The sequence below is a fragment of the Babylonia areolata genome, chromosome 3 (assembly GCF_041734735.1).
Source record: "Babylonia areolata isolate BAREFJ2019XMU chromosome 3, ASM4173473v1, whole genome shotgun sequence".
NCBI classification, from domain to species: domain Eukaryota; kingdom Metazoa; phylum Mollusca; class Gastropoda; order Neogastropoda; family Buccinidae; genus Babylonia; species Babylonia areolata.
In genome coordinates, this window is record NC_134878.1 from 61,628,469 (window position 1) to 61,649,027 (window position 20,559).

The 20,559-nt window shown below is 39.9% G+C and overlaps 2 protein-coding genes across 2 annotated transcripts in view; both read left to right on the forward strand.

Annotated features, from left to right (window-relative positions):
• Positions 1-900: 900 nt before the first annotated feature.
• Positions 901-12,223, forward strand: LOC143280660 (putative hydroxypyruvate isomerase). The gene is made up of 8 exons (XM_076585388.1): positions 901-1,196; positions 2,826-2,937; positions 3,301-3,412; positions 6,202-6,280; positions 7,566-7,615; positions 9,110-9,179; positions 9,583-9,717; positions 10,043-12,223. The coding sequence occupies exons 1-8, from the start codon at positions 902-904 to the stop codon at positions 10,081-10,083; spliced, it is 894 nt and encodes a 297-aa protein (XP_076441503.1). The 5' UTR covers position 901; the 3' UTR covers positions 10,084-12,223.
• A 3,019-nt stretch (positions 12,224-15,242) lies between these two features.
• Positions 15,243-20,559, forward strand: part of LOC143280175 (delta(24)-sterol reductase-like) — a 28,835-nt gene continuing 23,518 nt past the window's right edge. Inside the window, exon 1 of the mRNA XM_076584769.1 lies at positions 15,243-15,613. Coding sequence (XP_076440884.1) covers positions 15,368-15,613 — 246 coding nt within the window. The 5' untranslated portion in view covers positions 15,243-15,367. The remainder of the gene's footprint in view (positions 15,614-20,559) is intronic.

The window sequence follows — 20,559 nt, forward strand, 5'->3', positions numbered from 1 at the left end:
ATTCTTGCTTTTACCGCGTCCATCCAAGGTCCTCAGATTTTTATTCTTTTTTAATGGGCCAGAAGAATGCGAAAGTGACTGAATCATACCATGCAACAAGTTTGTTTGCATTACATTCGTATGCTTTGGACTGGTGCGTTTTTTTGCATCAGAGAGCATACACGTTACTCGGACACAATTCATGTTGTGTTCTTTCCCGCACAACTGTGTGGACGTGAGAAGAATTTAAGTAAATGTTCAGACGAAAAAGACTTCGGAGTTCTCTTTGACGATGGTTTGAAATTTGATAGACACATTAATTTTGTAATAATAATGGCAGAGTACTCGGAATTACAAAAAGAACATTCTCATATACGAACAGTGACACTTTTGTTAAATTATCAAAGACTACTAGTAAAGCCACCCCTCGAATACGGAAACTGTGTTAATTGGTACCCGCTATATAAAAAGCAAGCTGTTGCAGTTGAGAAAGTTCAAACAAGGTTTCTTGTTGGATTGCAGGATAATACTAATGAAGAAAGATTGAAATTAATTCGTCATCTTTAAAATTTAAGTATTCAAGGACAAATATCCTTTTTTAAAAAAATGCTTCAGCAACAGAATTGCACCTAATAACTGGAATGCACAACCTTTACAGTGTTAAAACTCAAAAATTTCCTTGGACAGGCAAAAAGTATCAGCAAGTTGAAATTCACATATGATGAATTGTAACAATTATTATCTTCATTACACCTGAGCAAATGCACTGGCAACTCTAATTGATGTTTTGTTAGACTGGGACAGACTAAAAATGCCACGAGGTTCTGAAACGTCGCAAGATCTGAACTAAACTGTGTGACCTTGACATCAGACCGGAAACCGATTTCTGCAATCTCATAACCTATGACCTATGACCTTCGCGATGTTGCAAGGAGTGAGAGTGACCAGGTTAGCCCAGCGTGGGTGTGTTCGAACTTTCTTGTCACAGTTTGCACAGTTCAGCACCGACAGCAAACGAAACATGCCGCTCAAGTTTGCTGCCAACATATCAACCATGTTTCAGGAGATTCCTTCTCTGGCGGAGAGATACACTGCTGCCAAACAGGCGGGCTTCCAAGCTGTGGAAGCTGTTTTTCCCTACAGCGAAAATGTGGACAGCCTTTCGCGTGCCCGAGAGGAGAGTGGCCTTGAGCATGTGCTTATCAACAGCTTTCCCGGTTTGTCCTGCCAGCTAAACGTTTTTTTACGCACGTTTATTTGTCTCAAACATGTATGCATGCATTGACCCCCCGCAGAATGCCCTTGATAGAGCTCAACTTGAATTTAAAATACAAACAAAACAAAACAAAACAAAACGCATGAACTGAAAGTAAAATGGTTTGGACATTATTTGAAATACTCAGAATTATGTTTAGCACTTATGCTTGAATTGATTAGAACGTACTTTAATTTTTCCTAAAACACACGAAATGATAGAAGACATGTGTAATTCAATGTTATACAGTCTCAGGAAGTGTTACAACTCAGAGAAGTAAACAAATCCCATTTAAATATTAGCAGATGCTGTAGTAATTCAACTCACTTATTATGGAACTAACAGGTTTGTTTTTTGTTTTGTTTTGTTTTTGCATACAGAACAAAAACATGCGATGTTTGATTAATGTAGATACACTGGTTGAGTGAATCAATAAATGACAAATTCATTTGTGATGAAAATGAATTCCGATTGTAATTTAGTTTATAAAAGAATGCATTCAAACACACACAGATGCATGTCCAGTGATTGTGCCAGAAGAAAGGGTTGTGGTGCATACATGTCATAAGATAACAAAATTTATGTAGCATGTATCAGAGAATCAGAGAATGAATAAATGAACTTGATTTAAAAGGATGCATAAAAACGTCCACATTTAGGTGATTGTGTGTTCACAGACACAAACATACAGAGACAGAAGCAACAAGATGTCTGCACAGCAGACATCCACACACACACACACACACACACACACACACACACACACACACACACACACACACACTCACTCACTCACTCACACACACACACACACACACACACACACACACACACACACACACACACACATGCATGTGTGTGAGCATGCACGCACACACACACGTGTGCACACACACACACACACGTGTGCACACACACACAAACACACACACACACGCACACACACACGCACACACACACACACACACTCACTCACTCACTCACTCACTCACTCACTCACACACACACACACACACACACACACACACACACACACACACACACACATGCATGTGTGTGAGCATGCACGCACACACACACGTGTGCACACACACACACAAACACACACGCACACACACATACACACACACACACACACGCACGCACGCACACACACACGTCAGCTGGACTGTTAGACATTGGTATGATTGCTGCACTTGCTGTTAATGTTGAAGCTGAAATGCACTTTTTTTGCCTTTTTAGCATAATAGGTGTGTGTTTGCATCAGTATCCAAATGTATTAACTTCAAGAAAGATGGAGGGGTGGGGAGTACACATTCATCATTTGTGTGTGTATGTGCGCATGCATGCGGTGCTTTGCCCTGTCTTGTGTATTACCTCATTTTCTGGATATTTTTTAGTAACTCGAGCAAGAAAGTGTTGCTCCTGTATAAAGGGAACGGAAAATTCCCCCCCCCCCCCCTTAAAGTTGATGATTTGGATAAGGGGTTCAATATGATAAGTGTTTGTTTCTTCATGATGTATGATTTTGCTTGTTTTCGTATATCGACATAGGAGAATGGTTGTCAATTCTTGGTATTTCTTCCTGCAGGTGATGTTACCCAAGGGGAACTTGGGCTGGCAGCTTTACCGGATAAAGTGGATATCTTCAGAGAAAAACTTGAACTGACCATCAAGTATGCCAAAGCACTGGGATGTAAGAGGTCTGTAGTTCATCTCTTTTGTTTAATCATACAGACGACAGGGTGGTGGTGGGGGGGGGGTTTTTTTTTTTAATTAGAAACACACAAACCATGCATGTATTTCTACACACTTACCCAGTTGCATGCACACATTCCCATGCTCACACACTTATTAGTATTGCTGTGTATGGGGAATTCGGAATGAAGAGTGTGGGAGTAATGCCACAGAAACTGTGCAGATGATGGGGCAGGAAAAAAGAAAAAGAAAAGAAGAATGGTGACCTGTAAGCTCAGTTTTTATTACAGTGAGATCACAGTCTTCACTGATGAGCATACTTGTCAACAGCAGTCAAGGGGTTAAATTTCTGAACTGTGTACTTGCAGGATTCATGTGATGGCAGCTAAGAAACCACCGAACTGCGATGAAGCCACACTGAAACAAATGGAGGCCACATTCATTGACAACCTGAGGTACTCTGCTGACAGACTTCAGAAGGTTAGATTATATACAGCTGTGGAAAATAAACCTTCATTGTTTGTAAAAAGCTGTGGCTATTCATGTAAAGAATTGGGGACATTTTGTTTTCTATACCTCACTGGTGGTTTAGGTTTGGGCTTACTTGAAAAGGTTGTACTCCCATAAGAGATCCTGGCGTCAGCCAGGCATTGAGATACAGACACCTGCAGTGTTGGTCAGGAAATTAGATGGAGTCTTCCGTCGGACCGACGGATGAATAGGCAGGCAGGCTTTTCTGTTGGTGTGTGTCCTCATATGGGAGAGGAGGCCGATTCTGGATGCGCAGCACTTCCCACAGGTATTGCAAGGGAAAACATCTCCAGAAGTTGAGCCCTGCTTCCTTCGCTCACGCTTCTCCTTAATGGCCAGCATTCTCTTGTTTTCAAACATCGTCATGCCACTAGAGCACAGCATCCTCCAGCGAGAGCGGTCAAGGGCATCAGTTTCCCAGGAAGCGATGTCTATGTCACAGGCTTTGAGGTCTGTCTTCAAGGTGTCCTTGAAGCGCTTGCAGGGTCTTCCAAGTTCACCGTGGCCTTCCATCAGCTGGCCATACAAAAGCATCTTCGGGATCCTGCTGTCTGTCATGTGGACAGTGTGTCCTGTCCAGCATAGCTGGCACTGGATCAGCAGGCTTTCGATGAAGGAAATTAAAGCAGCACGCCCAAAGACGCTTCCATGAAATGGATGACCATCGACTGTGTAGTTCCAGTCTGTACATTTGAGCCTCTAGCACACTCTAACTCAGTAGGAGCTGTTCCACAGGCTGAAAAATCCCCCACCTCTGAGGGGGCTCAAACCTACATCCTCCCAGTTGTCAGTCTGTGAAGCTAACCACCCCGCCACTGTGGCTGGTGACCGTTGTTTTTCTGCTCCCTTCACTACATTTGGTAAGGTGGTCTAGATGTTAGTCTTTCAGATAAGATAGTGAAATCAGGTTCCATGCACAGCATTCGCTAAACAGATGTTAAAAAAAAAAAATTAAATAAAATTTAAAAAACCCAAAGCATTGAAATTATTGTCCCAGGCAAAATTGACAAAAGTTTACTTTGGTAGGCAAACAACACAGGCAGGAGAAGAAAGTGGGTGGTACTGCACTATGGAAACATAGTTTTTTCATGAGAGAGCAGCAGTTAGGTAACATTTCGATGTAAATAAATAAACTGAATCAGTTTTCAGTTACCTTTGCATCTGTCTTTGCATGTATTTGAGTGTATGTATGTATATATGTGTGTTTATATGTATGTAAGTGTGTGTGTGTGTACATATGTGTGTTTATATATTTGAGTGTATGTGTAAGTACATAATTTATGTGTGTTTGTATGTGTTTTAGTGTGTGTATATGTGTACATATGTGTGTGTGTGTGTATGTAAGTGTGTGTGTGTGTATGTTATACTTGCACATTATATTTTGCATTTTCTCATGAACAACTATTTATATGGCAAGCAAACTTTGTAAGATTACATAGATTTCATAACAACCTTTCCAAACATCTCCTGTAGAATGATAACACTTAACCAAAACAGATTACAAAACTGTAATATATGTTTCAGCCAGAAAATTGAATTATGCGATTGTGATTTTCAAACCATACCTGAACAGTTTGATTCATGCTGTAGTTTTTAGCCATATGTATTTATAAAATATATATATGTATATATAAATTAGAGGAACATTTTCTTCTTCTCTACTCTTTGATTGCAAGAAGAAAAAAAAAATTTAAACCACCAGTTTCTGTCAGTCATTTAAGTTTTTTTTTCTGTTTTCTTTTTTTATTGTGTGCCTTCAGTACATATTTGTTTTGCTCCGTCTCTGGCTTTGAAGTAATTGGTTGTCTCTGTTTATGAAGCATGTAGTCAGTTGTGAAGTACTCAGTTGTCTGGTTATGAAGTAATCAGTTGTCTCTCGTTTATGAAGCAGTCAGATGTCTCTGGTTATGAAGTAATCAGTTGTCTATAGTTGTGAAGTAATCAGTTGTCTCTGGTTATAAAGCAATCAGTTGTCTACGGTTGTGAAGTAATCAGTTGTCTCTGGTTGTGAAGTAATAAATTGTCTCTGGTTATGAAGTAATCACTTGTCTCTAGTTGTGAAGTAATAAATTGTGTACGGTTGTGAAGTAATCAGTTGTCTCTGGTTGAGAAGTAATAAATTGTCTCTGGTTATGAAGTAATCACTTGTCTCTAGTTGTGAAGTAATAAATTGTGTACGGTTGTGAAGTAATCAGTTGTCTCTGGTTATAAAGCAATCAGTTGTCTACGGTTGTGAAGTAATCAGTTGTCTCTGGTTGTGAAGTAATCAGTCATCACTGGTTGTGAAGTAATCAGTTGTCTCTGGTTGTGAAGTAATCAGTTGTCTATGGTTGTGAAGTAATCAGGTGTCTTTGGTTATGAAGTAATAAATTGTCTCTGGTTGTGAAGTAATCAGTTGTCTATGATTGTGAAGTAATCAGGTGTCTTTGGTTATGAAGTAATAAATTGTCTCTGGTTGTGAAGTAATCAGTTGTCTATGGTCGTGAAGTAATTAGTTGTCTTTGGTTATTAAGTAATAAATTGTCTCTGGTTGTGAAGTAATCAGTTGTCTATGGTTGTGAAGTAATTAGTTGTCTTTGGTTATTAAGTAATAAATTGTCTCTGGTTGTGAAGTAATCAGTTGTCTATGGTTGTGAAGCAGTCAGTCATCTCTGCTTGTGAAGCAGTCAGTCATCTCTGGTTATGAAGTAGTCAGTTGTCTATGGTTGTGAAGTAACCAGTCATGGCTGTGCATGCAGGAGGGGATACTGGCGCTGATAGAAGCTGTCAACGATCGGATCTCCATGCCAGGCTACTTCCTGAATCATCCCCATAAAGGTGATCAGTGCTGTTAGGTTAAACACACACTCAAACACACTCGCATGCATGCACACGCATGGGTGCAGACGCACATGCACGCACATGGTATTTATATATACTCATGCATTCGTAGCTATGTGTGTGCACAAAAGCATGCATACACATGCACATGATCAATGATACTGTCATGTTATATTCATATGCATGCACACACATGTGCATACACACACACACACACACACACACACACATACAAACTTTTGTACTAAGCTGTTTCGTTAATATGTGCATAGATGTAGTAGATATTTGTGTTTCTGTGTATTGGTTTATGGATTATATGTTTGTCACCAGAGTTAATTTTTCTCCATGTAAAATATCCACTCCACCACATACAATATCCACACTTACGGGGTTGTTGTTTTTTTTCTTGATTGTGGTACACCAAATCATTTTTTCTCAGTGTTGAATATTCAGGTTTTGATTATTGATTACATTGAGCGTCTATAGACCTGATGTTGAAATGAAGGAAATAAATCTCCCTCAGAGCCTGTGGCAATAATAACTTACTGGTTGTCAGTTCCATCTCACAGACTTTATCAATCAATCAATCAAATCACTTAAATGTCCTCATAAAAGGTAAGTGGAAAATTGGCTTGACAGCATGAGATAGTACAAGTGTAAAAAATGTGTTTTTCCTATAAATTTGTAATGAAAGAATATGCTTACTTATATGTACATTCTCATTCTCTCCCTCTCTTATATTCTGATGTGTGTGAGTGTGTGTGTGTTTTCGTATTTGTGGGTTTTTCCCCCTTTATATTTCATTACCATCATGCTTGTGGTTTTATTACTTAGTATAATGTAATGTAGACCCTTGTTATGGCAGGGACTGTGGAAGATAAAAAAAAGTTCGCCATTGCTTGTCTGTTATCCTTGGAAATAATTGTTTTTATCTGTCTTGTCTCGTTTTGTTTTGTCTCGTCTTGTGTCTCTTCCATACCTGCACTTAACGCTCTCATTGTGTCCACACTCTGTGTAGATGTTGTATTTAGTGTATGCTTGTTTGAGATAGCTGTGTAACTGTGTATAAGACCAGTTTGTGGTTAGCCATGTAACTGTGTACTGGACTAGTACGTGGCTTTTTGGATTTCACTCCAACAATGAACATGTAATGAGGTATGAAATTCATTTCATCTTGTATTGTTCATTGCTTTTTTTTTTTCTTTCTTTTTTTTTTTTTTTTTTTAAGTCCTTTGGCTTATCTTTGTCTGTTTTTCTTCTTCTTTTTTTTTTCCAATTTCAGCATTTCAGATAGTCAAGAAGATAAACCATCCTAACTTGAAAGTCCAGTTTGTAAGTAGCTTTTTGAATTCTGCTTGATGGTTTCTCACCTCATTGAATGTCATTGATATATATTTTGCGTGCAGTTCATGAGTAAAAAAAAAAAGTCAGAAAGGATCAAAACTGATGACTGAATAATTGTTACACTGACTGAATGCTGATGACTGAATGATTGTTACACTGACTGAATGCTGATGACTGAATAATTGTTACACTGACTGAATGCTGATGACTGAATAATTGTTACACTGACTGAATGCTGATGACTGAATGATTGCTGTAGTGATGACTGAATAATTGTTACACTGACTGAATGCTGATGACTGAATGATTGTTACACTGACTGAATGCTGATGACTGAATGATTGTTACACTGACTGAATGCTGATGACTGAATAATTGTTACACTGACTGAATGCTGATGACTGAATGATTGTTACACTGACTGAATGCTGATGACTGAATGATTGCTGTAGTGATGACTGAATAATTGTTACACTGACTGAATGCTGATGACTGAATGATTGCTGTACTGATGACTGAATGATTGCTGTACTGATGACTGAATGATTGTTATACTAATGAGTGAATTATTGTTTTACTGATGACTGAATGCTGATAACTGAATGATTGCTGTACTGATAACTAAATGATTGTTATACTAATGAGTGAATGATTGAATGATTGTTATACTGATGACTGAATGATTGTCATACTGATGACTGAATGCTGATAATTGAATTATGGGTAAACTGAATGACTGTTACACTGATTACTGAATGCATGTTATAACAAGTATATTGTCATACAGTTGACTGAATACTGATGACTGAACAATTGATATTCTGATGATTGTTATGCTGATGACTACAGGATTGCTGTACTGAATGTTTATTACTCCAAATGATTAATAAAGGATTGTTGTAATGAATGATTGTTATACAGGTGATAGAATACTGATGACTGAATGATTGTAATTCCTAACAGTTGTTTTACTGATATGCTGATAGTTGTTATACTGAATGATTGTTATACAGATGACTGAGATGACTGAATGATTGTTATACAGATGACTGAATGATTGTTATACAGATGACTGATAGTTGTTATACTGAATGATTGTTATACAGATGACTGAATGATTCTTATACTGATGACTGATAGTTGTTATACTGAATGATTGTTATACTGATGACTGAATGATTCTTATACTGATGACTGATAGTTGTTATACTGAATGATTGTTATACTGATGACTGAATGATTCTTATACTGATGACTGAATATAGATGAATGAATGATTGTTATGTTGAATGATTCTTTTACTGATGATTATTTTACTGTTGATGGAATAACTGTTTAACTGGATGATTGTTATCTTCATAACCGAATTATTGTTCCACTGAGCAGTTATTATACTCATAAAATGAATGATCGTTACACTCAGTGATTGCTATATTGATGACTGAATGGTTGTTACACTGATGATTCTGTTTCCACTTTCAGGATGTCTTTCATGTTCAGATCATGGATGGGAACATCACCCACAACCTGAAGGAACAGTTTCCCTATATTGGTTGGTACACTGGAAAAAAAAAAACTTTGTAAATTCATTTTCTTCTTTTTCTTTGACAAAATGCTTGAAGTTTTGTTTCTGTATATATATTCACAGTGTAGTAACTGTTCTGAAGCCGGCATTTTGTCCTCACTCCCAGCCCAACCAGTGGTGGATGATGAAACGAAGTAAGGGAATGAGTTCCCCACAAACGATAAAGTACCAAGTGAATGCCCACCCCCATCTTTAGGGTGAAGTTTGTGCGAAGTGGGGGGGTGGGCGTTTATTGGGTAGTTTACAGTAAACGAAGAAACTAGCAAGCTGAGAAGGGAGGTAATGAGAGTTACCTGGCTTTTTGGTGTGTGTGTGTGTGTGTTTTTTTTGTGTGTGATTTTTTTGTTATAGGTTTTGTTTTGTTTTTCAGGTCACATCCAGATATCCCAGGCGCCTGACAGAGGAGAGCCAGACACCCGTGGAGAGATTTGCTTCACCTACATCTTCCGCTTGTTGGAAGAGTTGGGGTATGAAGGCTACATCGGCTGCGAATATAAACCACGAGGTTTGTCATTGCAGAGTCTGTTGACCTACGATAAATGTTTGTCTGTGCATGAATTGTTGTGGCTGAAGTTGAGCTGCCCTCAAGGAGAGATCTAAAGAAGGATCTTAGCGTAGAAATGATACCAGTTGGGTGTTTAATGTTGTTTATTTTCTGATGTGCTCAGATGTGTACACCATGTAATTTTCTTGATGACCGTGACTGTCAGATGTGTGCATGTTTTTGTTACCAAAAACCACTGAGAAAGCCTAAGATTTATCCTGTGCATGTGTGTATGTGTGTGTGCATGCATGTTTGCATTTGTGTGTGTGTGTGCATGTGTGTGCAGGTTCTACATTGGACGGACTAAAGTGGATGAAGGACCTGTAATCCACTCAGACCTTGTCACCGACCAGGCATGTGAACAATGTATGCCTCCGCTGATCTTCTACCATTATGTCTTCTGTTCTGGTCTGAAACTGATCCACAGGACTGTGATTGTGATAATTGTGGGGTTTTTTTCCAGCTTGCATTTTCATGCTGAGGTTAAATAAGTTGTCTGATGAAGGATACACTGACAGTAAAAGTATATTTATTCTAGAAAGTGTTACGGATTCAAAATGCATTTTGTTTTAAATTGTACTGGTGAGACAATTGGTCAGGAGTAAACTGTAAACCAGTAAAGTCATTTGCTCACCACATAAAAAAGGATAATAACTCAGCTTGGACTATTAATCAGATTTTGGAATGTTTTGTTGATAGATTTTTGTTGACAGAGCAAAGAATGTCTGATACGTGGATGTTTTTATTTGGATGTGATTGATATAATAAGTCTATAGCTGCTCATGCATGGTTGTTGATACACATGTGCATGTGTGAGTGCATTTGCACACATGCACTCAAGGACACACACATGCAAATGCACACGTGCAGCAGGATTTCAGGCACACACACACACACACACACACACACACACACACACACACACACACACACACACACACACACACTTATGCACACGTACACTCACACTCATATTCTCACAGTCTGTCTTTTTTATCACACACACACACACACACACACACACACACACACATTTATGCACACATGCACACACACACACACTTATGCACACGTACACTCACAGTCATATTCTCACAGAGTCTGTGTTTTTTATCACACACCATACATACATGTAAACTTTACAAATGCATACACATGTGCATGTTGAAAGAAGTATACTAGGCATAGTGTGCAGAATTAATAATCCTACTTCTTGTTACAATGAAAAGCCCATGTCTTCTGGAGTGGTGGTGTTTTAATGTGAATGGATACACCATTGAATACAATAAAATTGGAAAGTATGTTTTAGTGATATCATAAAATATTTCATCATTGAACATTTATCTTTAAAATGCATCATCATCTTTGTCAAGGGAGCAGAGAACTGTTAAACATCTTTTAGTTAATATTTGAACCTTGTGAGGAGCAGGCAAGACTGAAATGAGTAGACAACAGAAATGTGTCCGCACTTTATCAAGGATTTGAACTTACGTATTCCAAATAGTGGAGGTGGTTGAATTGCCAGTCTAGGGTAGACACTGGGGAGACTCTACAGCCCGTCTCCTAGGTAATGCCTTGGGCAGCAGTGAGTTCAGCGGTGTGAGAAAGGAATAGGCTTTCAGGCACCAGGGTGGACAAGTTTATGCGTTACGGTGGTTGGACGGTAACTAATAAGCTGAAGAGTATGAGGTGGAATATTGCAGTTCTCCAGGTTGATAAAGAAGGTTTATATATTTTAACCAACAGAATTGGAGATGAACAGTCCCCTTAATACTATCACATCAAAATATGAAGAGTTGTTGCTGTTGTCGTCAGGTGGAAGCAGATATAAATGCATAATTGTAAAGTTTATAGCGAATTGATATGCAAGAGTTTTGTGATTTTTATGTTGGAAAAACAAGGGAAATGTTTGTGCCATGTGAGTGCTCACATGATATGGAATCGTGCACGCTGTGGGAGGATAAAGGTAGTGACCCAGATGTGTGTGGGATCTTCTGACTAAGGCCCAGCGAGTGAGAGGCTTGTGAGGGAGACTGGTAAGAGTGAAGGGAAGAAAGAGAGAGACTGAAGCGAGAGAAAAGAGTGAAGAAGAGAAGACAGAGGAGCAGAGACATCTCCCTGAAGGATGTCCACTAAGGCACTTTCCAGCCCGTCTGAACTAGAAGACCGCCTGGGCGCGACGTTCTACAGACCTGTGCCCAGCGAACACTTCCAGACATCCCGATTCATGAAGCCAGCTACAGTCAGCAAGAGTGACTGTTGAGGTAGAACTGTGGTGTGAATGTTGAGAGTGGAAACCTGGCCAGGTAAGAGAATGGAATATCCTGGGATTAGGATTGTAATTTGGATGTATAATGCCTTTGTACTTCCATGTTGTGTGAAGAAGTTGAATTTACGTTTGTGAACCAATATTTGTTTCAGTAATAACTGTATAAATGTATACTGTTTCCTTGGTAATGTAAAAGAGGAATGAATGTGTGGTGATTGTTTGAATGCATAGATCTGTGCTTGATTGAGAATCAAGTATACACACACACACACACATGTTCAAACAGATGTAAACACAAAAACATAAAAATACATGTTGAATCACATGTGCGCGCGCGCGTGCACACACACACATGCACGTTCAAACAGATGGATACACAAAAACATACTCAAAAATACATCTTGAATCGTGTGTACGCATGCGCATACACACATACACACACACACACACACACACACAGAAAACATCTCAAGTAACTGACGAGGACCCTCACCAGCAGACAACCTGCCTGCCTTCTCATCCGTCGGACACCACAGAAGAATCCAGAGATAGGCAGTCAAACTCCATTTTCAGGAGGGGAGGGGAGGGGGAATGGAGAGGATATTGTTGTAGTGATTAAGGTACTTATATGCATATTTCAAATTGGGCATGGCACAAAGAATTGAACAGTTCTTTCTCTGATTGAGTAACCCCAAAACTGACAATGTTATGAGGGTGGAATTCCATGATCCATTCCTGTTCCAATATATGATAAATCTTTGTTTCTTTTTTTTTTTCATTTATGAGGTTGAATTGTGAAATATAGGGCATTGCCTTCACTTTCTTTTCCTTCAGACATATTCTGAAATGTTCTCAATGCATGTGAAGAAAATATATCTGAATGGGTTTGAGACTGATCCCTAAGGGATACGCAGTAACACTGATTTTGAGGAAGATTCCACAACTTACATAAGGACTTTATAGTACAATATATTTGTCAAAGAGAAAACTTAGCTGAAAATACAGTTATTTAAATTTTTCACTTTTTCTTTGTGTATCCAATAAGTTTTTGTGGACGGGGGAAAAAAAAGCAAAATAGCACTAGTTCTTCTTCTTTTTCTTTCTGTTACACGACCATCATCGACTTGCCGGTGACTCTGTCGTGGTTCATGCATTCTGGGTATTTTCGTGCCTCTACAACCCACCGAATACTGACATGGGTTACAGGATCTTTAACGTGCGTATCTGATCTTCTGCGTGCGCATACATACGAAGGAGGTTCAGGTACTAGCAGGTCTGCACACATGTTGACCTGGGAGATCGGAAAAATCTCCGTGCACCCTATACCCACCAGGCGCCGTTACCATGGTTTGAACCTGGGACCCTCAGATTGAAAGTCCAATGCTTAAACCATTCGGCTACTACGTCATCGTACTTGTTCAAACTTTCAGTTGAGGGCACAAAAAGGCATACAGCTTCCATACAAAGCCTATCATTCATCCGTTTACATGAGAAACCCCTCAAGCTATGGCAGCAGAGGAGTTGACAGTCCCTATAACACTTTTGTTCCAATTGTCACTAAGCACGGGCCTGATCCCAGAGGAGTGGAAAAGGGCACTGGTCACACCTGTTTTCAAGAAAGGCAGCAGATCTAAAGCTAGTAACCACAGGCCTGTGAGCTTAACTTGCATCATGTGTAAGCTGATGGAAAAGCTGATAAGGGCAAAAGTCTTGAAGCACATGCTGGATAATAACTTGATTACTGAGAATCAACATGGCTTTGTGCCGGGCTGTTCATGTATCACACAGCTGTTAGAAGTGATGGACATATGGACTGATATATTGGATGGGGGCTGCTCGATTGATGTAATATACATGGATTTTTTCAAAGTTTTTGATACAGTCCCACACCAAAGGTTACTGAGTAAAATTGATGCTCTTGGCATTAAGGGAAAGATTCACAGCTGGATTAGAGACTTTTTGTCGGGACGCAAACAGACTGTTGTTGTTAATGGGGCTAGATCTCTGGAAGCGAATGTTACCAGCGGTATTCCACAAGGATCAGTACTTGGACCTGTACTTTTTGTTATATTTATCAATGACCTCCAGGACAATGTTAGGACGAATGTCAAAATGTTTGCAGATGATACCAAGCTGTTCGCTAGGTCTGACACAGAGGAGGGACCCCAAAACCTTCAAGAAGATTTAGATCAGCTGCAAGAGTGGTCAAACAAATGGCTATTGAGATTCTATCAATGAAAATGCAGCGTATTAAAGCTTGGAAGGAAGAAGTCATAAGCAACATACTCAGTTCTTGGGACGGGATACAGATAAAGCAAAGTGACGCTGAGAGAGACCTAGGAGTTGTCATTGACTCAAAGCTGGCATTCAGGGAACAGGCAGCCCAGTCCACAGTGAAGGCAAATAGTATAGTGGGTGTGATTAGAAGATCATTTGACCATCTCACTGAGAAAATACTGGTCCAGCTGTACAAGAGTTTTGTGCGCCCATTACTCGAATATGGGCACTGTGTGTGGCAGCCTATGCATAACTCATTATGCAGTGACATTGAGGATGTTCAGCGCAGAGCAACAAAACTGCTACCACGCCCGAAAGACAAACCCTATCAGGAGAGACTGCGTGAACTAAAATTACCATGCTTGGAACACAGGAGGCTCCGTGGAGACATTATTGAGGTATACAAATACTTGCATGGGTTTTACTCAGTCTCTCGACCTAGCTTCCAACTAGCGTCCACACGTGATCTCAGAGGCGATGCTTTGAAATTAGAGAAACACCAGTGCCGTCTTAATATCAGAGCAAACTACTTCTCCGAAAGAGTTGTTAACACATGGAATAGACTGTGGTGACGGCACCATCTGTTGACTCTTTTAAAAGCCGTCTGGACAGCTCTACTGGACTGAGCTGCCTTCAGTGTATGTTCCTGCCTGCCAGTGTTAACCACCACCTTTGTACTTGCCATTGCCCGCACGTCGATTGCACAAGTAAACAGATCTCGGACGACGAACAGGTCCTTGACCGGGCCTCAACCGTCTAATTGTCAAGTCAAGAGTAATGACCCAATACACGGAGATTAATAGCAGACGATGTTATAGAGCCGCTGGCAGAATAATCCCCCTTGGTCTTATAAAACGAAGAGAGGCACTATTTGGTTGGTTGAAATATCACCTTGACCGAAATGCCCAATCAAACGTGATATGCAAAACGTGTGATTTGGGGTCAAGAAGCAAGTGGGCTTACCTTGGCGCCGGTGTGAGCGCACGACACAGCTGCAACCGCATCTAAACAGTGCTCGTGAACTGTGGAAGGCAGACGACAGCAAACGCAGGGAGGGAAAGAAAAATGAGTTGCCTCATAACGTTTATCTTATACTTTGCATTGCCAGCACTGTTGGCAGTTGTTGCCTGGATGCGGTATCGTGGGCTGGAATATGTCATCATCAACTATCGTTGGGTTTTCGTTTGTCTCTTTCTGTTGCCGATATCCGTGGTGTACGATATATTCATGTACGTTCGAAATTGGCTGGTTTTCAAGTTCAACTCTGCACCGAGACAGCATGAACAGCGAGTGAAGCATGTGCAAGAACAGGTAGGTAATACAACCCGCCGGCTAAACAAAAACAGTGCAACGGGTAAGTAGTAGTAGTTGTAGTATAGGGACTGGCAAGTCATCTGCCTAGACCTCTCGGCCTTTTTATGCCCCCATCGAATCTTCATCTTAACTTCTTCCATTTTATTTTATTTATTTATTTTCTTAAAGATAAAAAGATAATAATTAAGTGACCGCGTGAGTGCAGATATGAACAGGACAATATTACAGAAGGGTATTAGAGTAGGGCCAGGTTCTTCCAGGTCTCAGGTCCTGGCCCCAAGGTCTATTCTCTGCCAGGTCTCAAGCCCCTAGGTCAATATACCAGGTCTAAATTTCCTCAGATTTATCATAATTATGTTCAGTTTAAAAAAAAAAGTATTGGTAGGTCTGTATCCCAGAATCTATGTGTGTGTGTGTGTGTGTGTGTGTGTGTGTGTGTGTGTGTGTATATACCCTCAGCTCCCTCTTTGTTCCCCATGTCAGTATTTGTTTTATCATACACATTTGCAACTAGTAGTGGTCAGCAGTGGGTAGAGATCAAAACTAAATAAAAAGTACTACAATTGCATAATAAAGCAAAAAGATGTTAACACTAAAGAAACATGGAAAGCTGCACACTTTTGTTTATTGGCCCATACTTGTTACAGTGAAGCAAGGTCTTGATATGGCATGGTCCACAGTTGTTAGTTAATGGCAAAATCCTGTCTTGGGGGAACATATACCTGAGTGAACAAAGACCCAGTAAACAAAAAATTGGGGACTATACATATGGGGGACCACCAGACTGACGCCAGTATTTGAAGCAATTGGTAAAAGAAAAGGAAAACAGAAAGGAATTAACTCACTCAGTACAGCCAGTCCTCTCTTCTCCTCTACACAGACCCCTCGGATGCCCAGTGGGTATCTGAATGACCCAACCTTTAGCTTCCGTCGTCAGAATTGTGGTATTCTTTGTCAACGTTCACCTCTTCAGTATAAGAGCCTTCCGCTTGCAATATTTTGATGATGGTAATTGGGGTGAAACGCTGTTAACGTCGTCTCTTTCGCCGTTCGTATGGAGAGAGTTAAGAGGTACGGGCTCATAAGGAATGTTTGATGAGTACTTATACAGTGCCTATCCTCGGTCTGAGACCAAGCTTTAAGCGCTTTACAAACATGGAATCATTTGCACAACAGGCTGCCTACCTGGGTAGAGCCAACTGACAGCTGCCTTTTGGGCACTCATCATTCGTTCCTTGTCATTCAATTCAGTCATGCATACATACACACTCATACAGACATTTAACAGTTTACATGTATGACCTTTTTGTTTATTTACCCTGCCATGTAGGCAGCCATACTCCATTTTTGGGCATGTGCATGCTGGGTATGTTCTTGTTTCCATAACCCACTGAGCGCTGATAAGGATTACAAGATCTCTAGCATGCGCTTTTGATCTTCTGTGCATATACACACGAAGGGGGTTCAGGCACTAGCAGGTCTGCAGATATGTTGACCTGGGAGATAAGAAAAATCACCACCCTCAACCCACCAGGCGCCGTTACCAAGATTCGAACCCGGGACCCTGGGATTGAAAGTCCAACAATTTAACCACTCAGCTTTTGCATGTCAGTTAATGAAGTTATGTATATGCCCAAGTGAAAGAGAATTTTGTATTGAATGTGTTTAAAGTTCCATTTATGGTGGTCACACTTGACACTTAACATGTCTGTTTCTTTGATTTAGAATAAATAAATATTTATTTTATTACTAAGTGTACCGGGGTCACAAGGAATATTTGGGGGTGGGGGGGGGATAGTACATAAAAAGGTACAAACATAAATCGAAAATCATACACAAACACAAATACAGTAAAATTTAGGATACATACATGTGCTTATCAGTTCAAGAACTTGTGCACACTCACACATGCATGCCCACACGCATGCGCCCGCGCGCACACACACGCACACACACATGGTTGAACAGGAGCCGCGTCTTACATGTGGATGGGGCTGATGACTAGATCTTCAGGCAAACGGTTGTTGATTACACTATTCTATTTAATCATACTGGATTTGTTCAAGAGACATGGCAATGATTCCTTCGGGGGAAAAGCTATTGGCAAAGTGATTGGTTTTCGTCCTTATACTTCTGTACCATCAACCAGAGGGGAGCATCTCAAAAATCCCAAAAGCTGGATGTGATTTGTCCTGGCTGATTGATTTTGCTTTTTTGAGTAGCCGCTTATGATATATGTCATCTAGAAAAGGTAGATCAGCCCTGGTAATCTTGGTGGCAGTTTTTAAGATTCTGTTCAGGGCTGCAACTTCTGCCTTGGGAATGTTTCCGTACCAAACAGTGATAGCGAAGGTTAACACACATTCAGTGACTGCTCGGTAGAAATCAACCATGATTTATTTTTTTAATTCTTAACTTTTTGAGGCTCTGAAGAAAGTACAGGTGCTGTTGTGCTTTCTTTACAATTTTTTCCACATTTTTCTCCCATTTCAAATTATTGGAAATGGAATATTTATGGAAAGTTGCCAAAACTGACCCCAAAAAAAGACAAAGAAAACTTAACATTCTACCTTTGAGAGAGGTATCGGATCAGTGGGTCATCAGTGAAGATAGTAACAGAAACTGTCAGGAATATGAAAGTATTTAACACAATTTTAACAGCACAAGAATAGTGCTAGTTTTCTGTAAATGTGACTCTTTTTTTTTTTCTTTTTCTTTTTTTCTTTTTTTTTCTTTTTTTCTTTTTTTTTGTTTTGTTTTTTGTACAACCTGAACTTTTATATGTTGTTTGCTGGCCAGTTCAAGAAGATAAGCAGCATATTGATGTGTATTGTTTATATAGTGTCTAGTCTTCTGCAGAGAGTTGTAAAATCAAAGCACTTACACACCATTCACATGCATATATGCTCTTCTTTTGAAAAATAAATGAAATAAATAAATCAGTAAATCAAATAATAATAATATTATTGTCACCACTATTATTAACAGGATGATAATAAAATATATATAAAGCTGGTGAAACTGAATACAAGGAAGAGGCAGGAGAGATGAGGTATTTGGGAAGAGGTGGGTTTTAACTCACTCAGTACGGCCAGTCCTCTCTTCTCCTCTACACAGACCCCTTGGATGTCCAGTGGGTGTCTGAATGACCCAACCTTTAGCTTCCGTCGTCAGAATTGTGGTATTCTTTGCCAACATTCACCTCTTCGGTACAAGAGCCTTCCGCTTGCAATATTTTGATGGTGGTAATTGGGGTGAAATGCTGTTAACGTCGTCTCTTTCGCCGTTCGTATGGAGAGAGTTAAGGCCAGACTTTAAAGAGTTGAGTGCAGAGACCTGATGAAGCAAAAGAGGAAATCATTCTGAATGCAAGGTCCAAAGACAAAGAACAGCAGCTGAGTGTGGATCTGAAGCTGATCATTGAGAGTGAGATGGGGGTTTAGAGGTGAAGGCAGCAACAGAAATAGGAAGGGGCAGATCTGCGAATACATTTATAACAGAGAGTGCTGATCTTGTACTTTATTCTTAGTGAGATAGGGAGCCAGTAGAGATACTGCAAAAGAGGAGTGATGTGCTTAGATCTTTTCTTTCTGAGGCAGCAGAGTTTTGTATGCATTGAAGGGAGTGAATGGATGAAGCAGGCAAACTAGACAATAAAGTTACAGTAGTTGAAGCTAAAGAGAATGAGGAAAACAAGTCTAGATGTTGTGTCAGTGGTCAGATATTTCTGAATGGAACTGATGTGCCGTTATTGACAATAGCAGGATCGACAGGTCTGACTGATAAATGTTTGCGTGGACGGTGTGTTGTCAAGGACAACGCCCAGTTTCCTGACTGAGCTGGAAAGAGGGATGGATGTACTTCCTAGTTTTGAATTGTGATGGAAGAGTTTTGTCCACGTTCAGGTGTAACTTTTTAAGAGTCATCCGGTTCCATTATAGATTTTACTTCATCCATGTTTGCTTGAGAAAGCATTTACAACAAAATTTCGAACCTATCGTATTACCATTGTTGATAATTTGTGTACAGTTGGTTTGTTTTGTTTTTTGTTGTTGCTTTTTTATTTTTTCTTGGTGTTAATTTTAAGAACACTGAAGAGTTGCTTTGAGACTTGAGTTAATGAAAAAGAATGCAGTGTTATAGATTACTGATTAATAATGCTTGTCTGCATGTGCGACAGTATTTGTGTGTACATGAAATATATGCATGTGTTCAGAAGGAGCTTGGGGTAATGTGTGCGAGTGGGAGTGTGATGACGTGTGCTGTGCAAAAGGATAAAACAGCATGAGCAGATGTTAGGTTGTCAGGAATTAGCCAGTGTTTTGAGGGATCACTGGGACCAGTGGGAGTAATCCTGTTTCTGCTATCGTGTGTGGTGGCTTTGGTTTAAGTCTTCAGGTCGTCATTTAGAATTTCCTTTGGGGTTTGTGCAATTTCCAGTTGCCTGTATTGAATAAAAGAACGTGTGTTTTCTTTTTTTTTTAACTTCATATACAGGAAGTACTGAGTTTGAACATTTGGGAAACTCCCCCCAAAAAAATGTTTTTGTGGGTTTTTTTTAACTAGCTTTTTTTCACACATTGTGAGTATGTCGATACTCTAACTGCCAAAACAACGGAAAGTCAGAAGTGAAAGACAGGATGCTGCACAGATACATCAAATGCACTCATACACTGTCTGCACAACAAAGGTCTACAAACCCCATATTATATGCATACAATCATGAATGTGCATGCCCACTCTCACACCCACATGTACACACACACACACACACACACACACACACACACACACACTTGCTTACACACAAGTGTGTACAAACATACTATTGCGCGTGCACGCGCGCGCACACACACACACACACACACACACACACACACACACACCAGAATAAGAGAGGTGCTGATCAAGAGATTGGGATATAATGAAAGGAATAACGGCAG